General features: G+C 40.3%; 1 protein-coding gene across 1 annotated transcript in view; it reads right to left on the bottom strand.

Annotated features, from left to right (window-relative positions):
• KCNH8 (potassium voltage-gated channel subfamily H member 8) overlaps positions 1-15,587 on the bottom strand; it is a gene marked incomplete at both ends in the record, with an annotated part of 371,995 nt that overhangs the window by 26,751 nt on the left and 329,657 nt on the right. Inside the window, one exon of the mRNA XM_080813771.1 lies at positions 1,789-1,827. Within this exon, the coding sequence (XP_080669897.1) occupies positions 1,789-1,827 (39 nt within the window). The remainder of the gene's footprint in view (positions 1-1,788; positions 1,828-15,587) is intronic.

The following is a 15,587-nucleotide window of genomic DNA, read 5'->3' as shown; positions in this document are numbered from 1 at the left end:
ACCTATTACTTATTACCTATTACTACCTATTACTTGAGACTTACTGCCTATTATTCACTACCTATTGATCCCCCTGGGTAGGCAAATCCTTGTTTTTTTCACCTGTTAATTGGGAACGGTGTGAGGAAATAGATATTAGATAATGGAGGTTAAAACACTTAGCAATGTGCATTGGAAATACTTAATAGATGTTCTTGTGGGGATGATGATGATCATGAAGAAAATGGAAACATATGCTTCAGGTGGTTACTACAGAGGCTGTTGGTTACCTCTTTTTACATAATCTCCCCTTCTTTGCTAGTTAACAGAACTTTCAGCAATGCACCTGGCCCAAAGATCTCCTTTCTCAGCTTCCTTTGCCAGTGGGTTGGGCCATGAGGCTGAGTTCTGGGGTGATACTATGCAAGTGGACAGGTTAAAAGGAACTTTTAGGAAGATGTCTGGAAAGAGACAAGCCTCTATCGTGTGTGTGTGTGTGTGTGTGTGTGTGTGTGTACATATTTAGTTTCTAGTCTGGACCACTGATAAAGTGGAGAGATCTCCTGCAGCCATCTTAGACAATGAGAAGTTCTTAAACAGGGAAGCCTTGCATGGAGGATAATGAATCCCAAAGAAGAAAGCTCAGGACCCTACTGACACAGTTGTATCACCCACCTCGGGCCTCGTTCACGAGAGAGAAATAAACATCTATTGCCTTGAAGCTCCTGTTATTCTGGTGGTTTTGATATTGTACATGAACCTAAGCCTTGATTACACATAATAATTTTTTTGAAAGTTAAAGATATCCATCCCTTCTTGGAAGGGATGTTCATTTTCAGAGTGCTATGAAGGGGTGAGGAATTCAAATTGGAAAGTCCAAAAGAAAGCTAAATTTTTCTTCATGAGAAAGAGGAAGATAGGAATGGCCTGGGGAAAAAGGGGTATAGTCGTGAGGAAAGACGGCCTGTTGAGAAGAGTTGAAACATAACCGTTTTGCCAGCTCCTGAGGAGGGATTTTGTAGAGATGAGAAAGACAACTCCTGCCAGAAACTCAGTTGAATGCACTGAGATGTTTTAAGGGCTTTTAAGAAGTTTCTCAATAGTATTAAAAGTAAACCCTGTTTGTGCTCCCACAGCCCCAACTACGTTCAGTAAATTATCAATGTCTTTGACGTAGGTTATGTAACTGGATATGTGTTTCTTTGTATGTATGTGTGTCTGTGTGAGAAGGGTGTTGGGTTCTGCTTCAAGAAGAGTGCTGAGCAAGGCAAGGAGCTTTTTTATGGGATTTCTGTCACAGGATTATTGGTAATAAAAGTCCAGGTAATAAATCTGATAAGTCAGTTTCTTGGAAAATTTTCTGTGAAATTGGAGGATTCTTAAAAGTTGGCACTACCTTAAGAGTTCAAGAGAAACCACTTCCAGAGTGTCTCTGAACCACTTTTGTTGTTGTTGTTGTTTATATCATGGAAAATCATGTTGTACCATCAATTGGAAGCCTACAGGAAAACATTTGGCTACTAATTTTAAACATAATAAATGTACTTCCAAGATCAATACCTCAGGATGTTATTACCTTTGGCAGGTTCTGGTGGCAGCCACCTTTCAACAACGATAAAACCCTTAAATAGAGAGGTCAGTTTCAATACTTCCCTGTTCCAAGCTCCAGAAAGTCAGTCAATACATTTCATTGGGAAGTGTATCAGGGAAGGTCGAAAATAAATGCATAAAACCCTGAAGTGGGAGGCAGATTTATTGGAAATCCTACAGATTTTAGACAAATGTTCTGCTCTTTGGAAAAAGCCATACCTGTGAGACCGTAGATTTGTTCGATAATCTTGATATCACCTGAAAGAGCAAACAAACAACAGAAGTCATGAGAATCACTTAAGCCTTCCCAGGTGGTTTGGGACTGGGTAAAATGTAGGAAGCAGGGGAGAGAGAGTGTGGGGGATGATTGATCCCCCTGGGTAGGCAAGAAGAAATAATGCCTCCTAACAGATACAGAAATGGCCCCCCTCACCCCAGCCTCTGGGAGCTCTGTTGACCAACGTGAGGACTAAGAAAAGGGAGCAGCAAATTGAATGTCACACCTAGGAAATAATGATCGAAATAGTGGACCTATTCACTGTGTTTTCCATCCTGATGCCTTATTCACTTCCCTTTTGTTTTCCCTCTCCCCTTTTCCTCTTTCCTCACCTTCGGCTAAATGCTCACATCTTCTATGATTTTTCTCTCTGGCTCTGTGAAAACAGAAACCCATGGAACCTTTTCTTATTTAATTTCATTCCATTTGTCCACCTCCCTTTCTTTGAATACGGTGGGGGTGATATCACCTTTCTGTCCCATTTGTTTTCCTCAACATGATGTTTCTTGTGAACTACGTATGATTTAAGTTCACTGGGGATCCTGATCTATTTAATTGAATTTAAGATTCCATTGATTATAAGAAGAAAAAAATGCTGGCAATCAAATTGGGACCTGTCATCACTTGTAAGAGAAACACTAATATCAGAGATGCTAAGAGGTGAGGGATGTCTGGGTGACTCAGTAGTTAAGTGTTTACCTTGGGCTCAGGTCTACCTTGGGCTTAGGTCATGATCCCAGCATCCTGGGATCGAACCTCATATTGGGCCATCTGCTCAGTGGGGAGTCTGCTTCTCCCTCTTCAGCTCCCCTGTGCTTGTGTTCCCTCTCTCTGTCATAAATAAATAAAATCTTAAAAAAAAAGAGATGGTAAGAGGTGAAAAACAAATGTGTGCTGTAGAATCAGTTCAGATGGGCTTCAGAATACATCTTACATAAAATCAAACTACAGTACTGTGGAGGAGTCTGTTATAACATGCAGCTTTCCATGCTGGACAAAGAAGCTCTGGAACTCATGATATATCCTGGAAACACGCTTCAGGTCTCATCCACATTGTTTTTTGCTCAAAAACAGTCCTTTCATTTTAAAGTGGTAATAGATGCTATAAATTAGCATAACTTTATTCACATTGGAAAAAAAAACCTTTTACACTCAAAAATGATCTGCCTAGGAAGTGAGACATATTTGGTAATTCTGTCAACTCTCACTGTTGTTGTTGTGTTTTTTTTTTTCTAGATGATTAGGGAAATAGATGTGTTATTATTTATACAAACGCTGGCATCATTATTGCTGTGCAAATACATGTTTCATCAATGTTTAATTTTGTCAAAGAAGTCAACCCATTCTACATCTGCTTAGTTGCCTAAATATGCATTAATCAGAAGCATTGTAGACATAAGTTTTGTAATAATTCCCTAAATGGTGACAAATAAAACAGCTGAATAATTAAAAATGTGAAAACCAAAATTACAGTGCTGTTGTCTCTGTGGTAGATGCAAAAATGTGTTTTAAAGAGCCTTTCAGTTACAGCCTGGAGGAGAGAACGAGTAGCCCAGTAGGATTCAGGATGCCTGAACAGCTCCAGGTCAAAGATGCGCTGAGAAACAGGCCTCAGCGTCTTTTGATTTGGGTGTGACTCCTAGTTCCCTGGTTTACTTACTGGTAGCGTGACTTCTGTCAAGTTGCTGTCAAGTTGCATTAGTGCTTCTCAAGCTTTTATGTGCACACATATCCCCTGGGGATTTTGTTATAAAATGCAGGTTCTGGTTCAGGAGGTCTGTGGTAGAGGCCGGGACTCCGTATTTCTAATGAGCTCCCGGGGAATACTGATGCTGCTGGCCCGTGGGGCATACTTTGATCTCATAACCAGTATCACTGCTATTATCATCCTATCACCTGTTAATTCACTAAGTGTTCACAAAGTGACAAGCACCCTGAAAAATGCTCCCAGTCATTCTGTCCACTAATTTTCACTGTAATCCTATGAGGTAAGAAGTATCCGTCATAGAACCAGTGCTACTGTGATAGGCTCTCTGAATAAGTCGTTTCATTTGCATATGGCATTAATCACATGTGTTTAAAAGACCACTATGATACAGTCATTCTGTTGACTAACACTTCGTGCTGATCCAGATTCTGCCAACAGCAGAGAATATTGGTTTAATGGAAACCCCGTATTCTAAAGGTAGAAGTCACCCTAAAAAGTGTCTGCTGCGATGGTTTGTAACCTGGCAGACAATAGAATGTTTGAGAAGCATTCCTAAGTAAATCGGACTCCAGAGCACCAACTCCAGAAGGTCTCTTCCAGTTGGTGGTGGGTAGGCCTAGGTCTCCAGGTCAGGGTTGAAACCACCGAATTAGTCCAACTCCCTACCTAGACATGCAGAAATTGCCGTCCAGGGAGATGAGGTGACTCGCCCAATCCACACATCAGGTTAGAATTCTGGCAGGTGCCCTGACTCTCTGTGTACTTTGCACAGAATCAGAAGTTGTCTCAGGTGCCTCCTCCAGCAGTTAATGCTATTACCTGAGCTGAGAGACTAAATGCCTGATGTAATAGGGAATTGAATCTAGCATAAGGTTTGACGACTGCCACAAACCTGATCCCCAAATCTCGTGATACTGAGTTACCCAAGCACCTTGTTAGCCTTCTCTGAGTTACAAATCTCTCCAGAAATATGATGCATTCTAGACATTCTAGCCCCATGGGGGAAAATGCACAATACAACCTTTGCATGGATAATGTTTATAGATATCATTTCTTATTCCAGTACCTGGAAGACTCCAAGGTTTTGAACGTTTTGAGGAAGACAGTCTTATCCAATCTGAGTCCCTCCCACATGAACTTTTTAAACCTTTTAGACACAGAACGGCTGGTAATCTCTAATGGGGATGATTTTTAAAAAAGACTGAAGTAGTACAGGTTGGGTTGATAAAAATGTTCTAAATCAGATATAAAACAAGAAATGAAGGTCATTGCAATGAAGTCTTGAGAGAAATAAAGAAGGCTGAGGGTCAGCCCACTCAGATCTTAGAATTGTACCTTCAGTTCGCCAGGTCAGAAAAAGCCAAGTGTGGGCAAGAAAGAGAGAGGGTATGCCTTGGCAGAAGGTTATCACAAACAAGCTAAGGCTTTATAACCTTGTGGACTAGGAAAGAAACATATTCTCAGCTATGTGGAGTTGGTTTAAAAAGTTTCTGCATAGGGGTGCCTGGGTGGCTCAGTGGGTTGGGCCTCTGTCTTCAGCTCAGGTCGTGATCTCAGGGTCCTGGGATCGAGCCCCACATTGGGCTCTCTGCTCAGCGGGGAGCCTGCTTCTCTCTCTCTCTCTGCCTGCTGATGATCTGTGTCTGTCAAATAAATAAATAAAATCTTTAAAAAGTTTCTGCATAAATTCTTTCTATTTTATTCCCTAGTCCTAACCATTTAACATACTCTATCACTCTGTAAGTGCTATGGGAACTACAAGAGAGGACCCTTACTTCAAAAAAACATTGCTCACTGGAATGGAGAACCAGAAGAAGAAAAATGGTCTCTTATTACTCAATCTGCTATAAAACAGCAAAACAAATTCACAATCTTTTTTTTTTAAAGAAAAATGTGTAATAAAGGCCTCAAAATTCTACTATTGAGCTTGAACTGCAAACAGAAATCAAATGTACTAAAATTACTGGTGATTATAGATGTAAAAAATGTCATTGTATTCTTTTATGTTGTCTATTTTACTGAATGAAGACATTCTAGAAGAGCTTTCAAAGGCTCATACCTGACCTTGGCCATCCAACTTATTCTTTTCTTAAGTTCCTAAACTCCCCAGTAGTAAATTTTCCTGCTTTGGGGATTTTCTTTGAGCTGGGCTGCAAGCTCTTTGATTTGTTTCATCTATTTCTGCCCACGGATAAAAGTGTCTCTGAATTCTGACACATGGTACTATGACAATAAAGTTTGGGGCCCAGCCTTTCATGGGATGCTAATGTCTCACTCTTAGAAGCCGACTGATTTTTCAGCAATAGTGAGGCATTGCCAATAAGCTTTTCTTACTCTCAAGATCTTTTCAAGAGGCTGAACCTCCAAGAAGTTGACTACTATGAGGTAGGAAGGAAGCAAATGGGAATGGAACCCACCACAGAGGCTTGGGAATCCTCAGCTGTGACCCAGTGGACTAGTGGCCAAGGAAGGTATTCTCTTGGTTTTCTTGGTTTGCAGGTCAGAATTACAAGCCCCTGTGTGAGCCTGCAAATGTCCTCTCAACTCTGGAATCTCCTAAGACACTGAAGTGCTCTGGTGGGAATGTTATCTACAGCTGATTGCTCAATTGGGAAATGAGATGCAAATTACAAGGCTCTTCTTTCTGAGTGATTCATGATATCCGCTGCTTTGTTAATAATGCCACATTGATTAAGTCACAAAGCAGATTGAAGGAACATGTGTCCTCATTCAGAAAAAGGAATCATCACATATTTTATCTTGTTCTCTGGACAGCAACATTACTGGTACTGGTGGCTGTTTGGGATAAATAGACTATGAATGAAGGATACTCCCCCATAACTCAGTAACTCACATAGTTAAAATGCCCATTCTTACAAAACCATTAATGATAGTCATATGATATAGGCAAGTAACAAATCAATAGGTCTCTTTTATTTATTTTTCTTCCTTTTTAAAGATTTTATTTATTCATTTGACGGGGAGACACAGCAAGAGAGGGAACATAAGCAGTGGGGAGTGGGAGAGGGAGAAGCAGGCTTCCTGATGAGCAGGGAGCCTGATGTGGGGCTCGATCCCAGGACCCTGGGATCATGACCTGAGCCAAAGGCAGATGCTTAACGTCTGAGCCATGCAGGCTCCCCAGGTCTCACTTTTATTTCTGATCTGCTTCTTTCTCTTGTAGATCTAAGTGGAGGTACTAAGAAATAGTGAGTACCACCAAGTGCAGGTGGAAGACAGAAAGAGAAATTTGAAAGCTCTGGAGAAAGAACAGGCTTTGAATAAGGGGGCACTCGTTTTCAGCTAAAATTTAGGAGTTCACTACCATCTAATCTAAAGAAGACATTTCTGAAGCTGGTCTGAAACCCTAAGTGGGTAATAAAGTAGCTAACATGTTTCCTTTGCTTGCTGTATAACTTAGAAACAGAAATGAGATTTTAATTAAAAAACTGATGATTTTGAACTTTTCCAATTTCACCCTGAGCCTTGAGGTCAAGACAAACTATTAAGACTTAGAGAAGACTTCTTTTCCCCTAAGTAAATACTATCACTTCTGATGCAGAAAGCGCATCTAAGTCAAATAACCGAGACTTAAATTTAGCTTATTTTCTAGTTCTGGAGAGCTCAACCACTAAGACTATAGTGTAAGAAACACCGCAAAAACCCTTCACCACTGTGTATTATGATAAAAGTTCTGTCTGCCGGGCAGAGGGGGTGGGGGTGGATAGGACCCATTTAGGAGGTAGTATAGCATAGTGATTAAGAGCTGGGATTTTCCTAGTCATTTCACTTATTAGTTATGTGACCTTGGGAAGCATAGTAATTGGGATAAAATAGGTAATGTTGAAGTAACAAATAGTTTGGTGAATTTTAATGGTTTAATCCTAAGGAGTTTTATTTCTCATTTTTCCTCTAAAAAATGATGATGGGGTGCCTGGGTGGTACAGTTCATTGGACATCTGACACTTGGTTTCGGCTCAGACCCCGATCTCAGGGTCATGAGATCTAGCCCCATCTCTGGCTCCAGCTCAACTCAGTCTGCTTGAGATTCTCTCTGCTCCTCCCCCTACTTCTCTCTTGCGCGCACCCTTTCTCTCAAATAAATAAATAAATGTTTAAAAAAGATAAAAAATGATGGTAATATGTAAAGTTGTTTTGAGGATTAAATGAGATATATAAATGTAAACCGAACAAATCTTGGAGACCCAGTTGGCCACATCAGCCACAAGAAAAATGTATAGCACCCAAAAGTACAGTTGACCCTGGAACAACACTGGGTGTTAGGAGTGCCGACCACCAACCCAGTAGAAAATATTTTATAACTTTTGACTCCCCAAAAACTTAACTACTAATAGCCTACCACCCACTGACCAGAAGCCTTACAAATACTTAAACTGTTGATTAATACACATTTTGTATGTTATACAGTAATACATACTGTATTTTTACAATAAAGTAAGCTAGAGAGAAGAAAATGTTATTAAGAAAATCGTAAGAGAAAATACGTTTCAAGTACTGTATTTATCAAAAAAAAAAAAATCCACCTATAAGTAGATCCATGCAGGTGAAACCCGTGTTGTTCAAGAGCTAACTGTAATGTTAAAAATATTTTTTTTCGTGTTTTCAAGAACCTTAAAGGTTATATATTGATAAGTTACAGTAAGACATTTTAAAATTATCCCTCCCTTTCTAGTCCATCAGCAATAACAAGGGTGCTCTCAGTTCTCTCACTGACACTCTGGATCCCTTTGGTTCACACTTCCCTTCCACTTCTCCTCTGGCCACAATGCCCAACGTTCCTGCCAGAGACGACCGCTAGGTGGTGCCATGCCTCGCTCCCAGCCCTCCCTTTTCTCTAGGGAAAGAAAGCATTCTGAGCCTGCCGGTGTGCGTCTCTTATCGCTTCAACTTCATGAGATACACAAAGGGACTTATGGTGAAAAAAGTTCTCACATTGTTGCACTTGTTAAGTACTTGGTCCAGTGTCTGGCATAAAAAGCAATTAATTCCTATAAATAAATGTTAGTTATGTTATTACTGATGTATTGATTATGAAGAAAAGTTTTCTTTGAATCGGGTTAATGGGAAATAGGGCATTTTTAGCTATGGACATCCAAACATTCACACAGGTTGATTTCCAACTGCAACTAACATATATGTAGGACCCCTTAATAAAGAGACCACAAAATCGTTAAACAGGAGTTTTCCCCACATTGCTCTCTTAGCAGAGGGCTATCATCCCATGCCACAGAACTCTTCTTTGTGCAATACTAGGTAGAACATTTTAAATAAAGTAATGACTTGGTATTCTAGTCTTTTCTCCCTCAACACTTTGATCTGCTTCACTTAAGCAAAATAAAGCACTTTCAAACTGTCCATACAGTCAAGACATTGATAATGTATGCAAATTAACTCAAGCATGATTTTAACCTCTTATCTCTAAATTCAAATGTATGAATTACAAGGTTTTGGGGATTAAAAGAAAACCCAGAAGGTCTCTTAATACTTAGTCAACAACTTGGAAAATGCAGGATGATTTTGAGGGAGAGACAGAGTTACTTATAAATATGTGGTTCATATCATTCCAGAAAGGAAAGGGAAGAAAATACACACCATTATATGAGAAAACTAGAAATTTCTCCGCACTGACATAGAGTTTTAAAGGTTTCAGGCTTTGGGAGCTATGGACCAACTCCATGATTTGGGAGTTCAGCAGTTAATCAGTGCTAAAAGAATTTGCAGTTTAAACTCATTATATTGAGCTGAGATTCCATGCCCCCCAATGACCTGCTTCTGATTAGGGTACAATGGCTCCTTGGTTAGCTTGTAAAATCAGCTACTATGTGATTGTAAGGAAACACAATAGCTGGTTTCATAAGAGTTTCGGGATCCATGCTGAGTACTCTGGTTCCAAACCAGGTCGGTGAAGACAGATGCTCAATTTGGTATGAGAAGTTTTCGCATCACAACTCCCGATGGCACTTCTAAAGCTAATGTGAAATGACTAATTTGCTGCCAAGGAAGCTCACTGTCAATTATACACTGTAACAAAACAGGTGAACAACTCTGTATGTTGAAAATAGTGTTTGTACCAGCAAACCGAAATGAGCTGCTCTGCTAATTTAAACCACAGTGCCTTGGTTAAGCTCAGTTAGCCAGAGAAAATAAGAGGACTATATAGAACCATGATAGAGGGGTCATAGGCTGCTTCTACATGACCAAATGCATATTCTTTTTTTTTAATATTTATTTATTTTAGAGAGAGAGCATGAGCAAGAGGGGAAGAGGGAGAGAGAGAATCTCAAGCAGACTCTACCTCGGGCCTGGAGCTGGACATGGGGCTTGATCCTATGACCCTGAGATCAGACCTGAGCCAAAACCGAGATTCGGATGCTTAAATGATTGCACCATCCAGGTGCCCTCCAAAATGCATTTCTTTTTAAATTAAAGCCCTCTGTGAAACTTAAGCATGAGGAGTATTGTATTTCATAGCATTTACACTTTTGCCAAATACTCAACAATTTCTAGGTGAAGAAGAATGTCTCACAGTTAGTAGACAAAGGCCAAGGTTCTTAGGTTACAGTTTTGTTGTACTCAAAGGTGATGTGTGGAGCATTGTTAAGGAAGGTATTACTGACTGATTATATATTGACTGAAACAGTCTTTGTCAGAATTCACAATAGGAGTATAAACCACTGAAATTTAGGAAGAAATGTATTTAAGTTGGCATTTTTGCTCCCCCAGTGGGGCTCTAAGAAGTCCCCAGAACAACAATTGCAATAGATCAAATGTGCCTGATATATCTTGTTTCCTTCTCTGGTATCTCCTAATAACATCCTGTGAAGGAATCATTCCCCAGTTATTTATATAATGGTATGTCTTTTCTATTTCTTTTCTTATGTAAATTTGTGTTTTCAGCCAGCGCTTTCATCCCAGGATAGACTCCTCCTTAACCTTGAAAAATAAACAGTGAAGGGGACACCTGGGAGGCTCAGGTGGTTAAGCATCTGTCTTCAGCTCAGGTCATGACCCCAGGTCCTGGGATCGAGTCCCATCTGGCTCCTTGCTCATCTGGGAGCCCGTTTCTCCCTCTGCCTGCCACTCCCTGTCCCCCCTCTCCCCTGCTAGTGCTCTCTCTCTGGCAAATAAATAAATACATAAAATCTTAAAAAAAAAATGGGAGATTTAGAGGAGAGTTTTGTGGGGAGAGGTAAGGCAACGACCTCTTTCCTGAAATTACACTAGGTGGATGAGATTTCAGCGTTATCACATGACAGATGAATCACAAAGTGGCCGTTTCCAAGTCCGGAAAAAATCACAGCAGTATCGACTTTGGAATCCTCTTCATAAACATGTGAACAGTGAATAAAGCAGATCCATTTAGAACGGGCATAACTTCCTTGAGAGGGGCATTCTAAACTTACGAGCTAAGTCAGTTACTTATAGGTTCATACAAAGACATCATTCTTCTAGTTACACACGTGAAATCTATACATGTAATTCTCATCAGAACAAACTTTTCTCTCCACTTTTTTTTTAAAGATTTTATTTTATATATTTATTTGACACACACACACACACACAGAGCATAAGTAGGGGGAGCAGCAGGCAGAGGGAGAAGCAGGCTCCCTGATGAGGAAGGAGCCTGACAGGGAGCTTGATTCCAGGACTCTGGGATCATGACCCAAGCAGAAGACAGACGCTCAACTGACTGAACCACCCAGGCACCCCTCTCTGCATGTTTAAGGTGATTATTTTCATGATTACAAAATAGGCACCAGTGAATTTACTAGGAGGATGATGCCTTCACAATGAGTTACACGTTTGTGCAAAGCAATTCCGGCCCTTCAAGTTTCCCAGTCTCCTGGATTGGACTGTGCTTGTGAAGTTGTGTCTTTGGGGACTGCAGGAAACTGGCATGTTGGGTTCTTCGAAGGAACAATTCTGGCCTTACTTGGACTGTGAAGGCATACTACTTTTAGTATGCTTCCAAATAAGTCATTTGGAGTCCCACAGTGGGAGTCATATTTTTCCTATTAATTCCCATTAGATCTTCTGGAGGTCTAAGTTCTACTTGGCACTGGCTCTCAATCATTGACTTTAAGTGTCTCCTCCTCTCTTCCTTTTTTGTTAATTCATTCAGAATTTTTAAATAGACACCTTTACTTGGAGAAGTACCATTAAAGTGATTCTGTGGTAAATAATTCAGAAAAACTGAAGAAATATTTTAAGGAATGGATACCCTTCTATTTATTAATGTATTTGGCAGATATATATTCCTATAGGCTAGACTTTCATAAAACAATGGCACACTCATCTGTCCAGCAAGCTGCATTGATCTGCCGCTCCTCAAGTTTTCCTCAAATTACTAAATGATATCATGTGTGCTTATTCTGTTCCCTGAGGAACACATTCTCATTGAAAGGCAAAACAAAAACACAATAATAAAATAAAACAGAGGGAGAGCAAAATCAAATAATTTACTTTGGTTGCACATCTTTCTCAATGTTTAAAAGTTTTCTTGTGCTGGAATTAAAAAAAATAATAATGGAAAGGTCATACTTGAAGGGCCGACAGTTCAGACTGGTTAATTGTTCACTAACTGGTCAGCCGTTGCCCTGGGCGGCTGCATCCCAGTGGACACAGCCTGATGAGGTTTCCCAGCCTGCGTGCACCGGGGCTGAACCACATGACCCACTCTGGCCAATGCAATGCGAACAGAAGAGACCTGTGCCATTTCTGGGTTGGCCCCAAGTAATGCAAAGGCCGCCGCACCCTCCCTCTCTTAACTGGTTGGCTGGCTGCATACAAAGCACCTGGTGAGGGACTGTAAGTTCCAGATGACTCTGAGGTCTGGGGGCTGTCACGGCCATCAACTAGAGGAAGCTTGGATTCCTGAGTCAGGTGAGGAGCTGCCACCTGTACGCTATGATATGAATGAGCTTTACTGCACGAATTGTTGATTCTACTTATTGCATTAAGTTACCGAGACTTGGGGCTGTTTGTTGCAGCATTTAGCTTGACTCAACCGACGGTTTCTTAGTGACCATTTAGGCCAGAGATGAGGAACTGGAGGCCCGTAGAAGGAAAGCAGCTTGTTCCGAGTCATACAGCTTCTATGTGTATTGAGTCTAATGCCTCGTATTCTTTGCTCTTTTTGACAGAACCCGGTTTTGGTTCTTCGGTCTTTTCCCCATACATAATGCTGACATTTTGTCCCATTGAGACAGCAGTGTGGCCAAGAAAAGAAAAAATGCATACTGTACAACCTGGAATACAAATACGCCCTAGTCAGACCTGGGACTGTTTATGAATCCTGGCAAAACGCAGTGACACAGATCGGTGACCATATGCTCCGCTTTTAAAGAACTTAATCTTCCGGGTGGAACGTATAAGTGGGATTACCACATCACTAAACGCTTAGCATCTTGCAGATGTTCATCTCAGAATTTTTCCTTAATCATTTTCCTCAATGACACGGAAACCAAATCCTTTAAATCCCAATTCATTTCACAGAACTGTATCTCCACGGATCCCTCCACCGCCGCAGACTTGTCATTAGGATGGCGTGCTGGGCTGCCAATTCATAATCTTGAGGTACTTCAGTTCCCCCTTCAACCTGGCATCTTGTTTGCTTCTGATTTCTGACTACTTGGCTACTGTTTCCTTCAGTCAAAGCCACCACTCCTTTGGCATCCCAGGCTGCTGGGTTTAAATGGTGAGCAAATAAGGTGCCTCCAATCGGATGGACCGGAGGCCTCCAGCTCTGCCTGCCGAGCACAGTCTGTGCTGTGGTGTAAGCAGACTGTCTCTACCATATGTCATCGTCTCTGCTGTCTATACCCTTTTGAGGAACTTCACGGGAAAAGCACTATGAGAGATGTTTATCCTGGGACTTTGTGATTTGTTTTTAATTTTAATTTAATTTCTACCAACTTCGCTCATTTAGAGCAGTTTTAATTATACCACCCACTGACTCTATGTTTTATCAGTTGAGCTTGGGTTTGGGATTAAAGGGCTAACGGAAGAGATATTGTCCATGTCCAAGGATGACCAGAGAAATATTATTAGACTAGCAGAGTACAGACAGTGAAATATATACTGTAGTAAAACATTCAGGATTATTCTAAAAAGACCCAGGAGATCCAGTCCTTGAATGAAAAAACAGAATGAAATTATGTTTTTAAAAAATCCTAACATACAGAGGTAAAGTATTCGCAGATTGATTGAGAAATGTTAAAAAATATTGCTTCTTTCACCTGTATTCTTTTTGTTGTTGTTGTTAGAATGGGAGGAGAGAGAAAAGTAAAGAGACGGGTAGAGGGAGAGAGAGAATCCCAAGGAGGATCCATGCCCAGGACAGAGCTGATGTGGGGCCCGATCTCACAACCCTGAGATCATTCATGACCTGAGCTGAAATCAAGAGTTGGATGCTCAACTCACTGAGCCTCCCAGGCACCTCTTTCACCTATAGTCTTAATCCTTCTCCATAACAGTGTTTATAAGCACATAAAGGAAGTGCTGAGAACATTTTATTTCAATTGATAAGAAGGCCTCCAACTACTTACATGGATGAAACTGAGTCTGAAAGGAATGGAAATACTATTTTGTACATCTGAAATGATCGTGGAGTGATTTCACAGATTTACTCTCAAACATGGAACAAAGGGAAGACTGAAGAATCATCGCATGTATAGAAGATTGAGAACCATGTACTTGAAGACATTTTCCCAGAGCTTGTCGGTGACCACAGGGTTATTAATAGATGGATGGATTTTGAGCAACTGAAAGTACAATTACTAAGAGAAAGGACAAGTCAGATGGCCAAGCTACGGTAGTTCTGCCGTCTTATCCTCTTGTTAAGGAGATGTCTTTCCTGAAACATTTAGGCACAGTGGGTTTTTGATGAGACATGACGAGTAATAGCATTAAGGTTAAGAAGATTAAAGCGAATGTTATTCTGGAAATTCGGTATAGCTTTTGCTGTAAGTCGGGATGCCTGAAGGAAACCAACTCTTTTAGGAGAATTATGTTCTGATTTAGTGGACAGTGCTTTAGTGGACAAATGTACTAGGCTGGGATTCAGAAAACCAGCATCTGACTCAATTTTATACTATTCGATTCTTTCACTAATTCTGTAATCTCAGACAGGAACTGCTGGGATAGCGAGTTCCTTCATCTGCTAAGCAAGGATTCAGGAGTGATACTAGGATTAAAAATTGAATGAAATGAGGTGATGTAAACAAACTCCCTTGCTCCTAATACATATTTAATAAACATTTACATCCTTTCCTTGTCAGCGGTCGTGCTACTAAATTTGCAGTTGGCAAGAGAAAATAAAATCTGTTGAGAAACATTTTGATTTTTTGACTGAATCTTATTTGAAACACATACTTGGAATGGTTGATGGAAGACTTCATCCCAAAGAAGAAGTCTACTTTGTGCAACGGGAATATTCTAACTCATTTAGATATAGCAGTCATTTAAGTTATATTCCTAACCAATGACTGGATTTTTAGTTCTGTGAATGAGTAAATTTTCTTTGCTCCTCCCTTTAAGTCACTTGTAATCGAAGGAATATCTGAGTTTTAATAAGGGGTACTTCAGATCACTTCCAGTCCTAACATTTTATTCTGTGGGTATGGAAACTCTGTGTGTGTGTGTGTGTGTGTGTGTGTGTGTGTGTGTGTAAATTACATTCCAGTCAGCATGCATCAAGCACATACTTTGTACCAGCAGTTTGACTAGGAAAATGATTACAAAGATGAATAAAATACAGTTATGACTCTCAAAGAACTTATATATATACAATGGAGTTCTCAACTGATGATTTGGTTGAGTTCTTCAATTATTTATTTTTTAAAAACTTTTTCATGAAAGTATAATATATGCAAAACTGTGCACAAATAAAAAGTATACAGTTTGAAGAACTACCAAAAACTTCTGTGGTTCATTTTCTCTTACATGTGAAGCTTGTTTTCCCATGGAAACATGTTTCCCATGAATGCTCCATTAACCTAAAATACGGCTGGC

Source organism: Martes martes (assembly GCF_963455335.1).
Source record: "Martes martes genome assembly, chromosome: 1".
Lineage (NCBI taxonomy): Eukaryota > Metazoa > Chordata > Mammalia > Carnivora > Mustelidae > Martes > Martes martes.
Note: the sequence above shows the minus strand (reverse complement) of the source record. Positions and strands in the feature narration are given on the sequence as shown.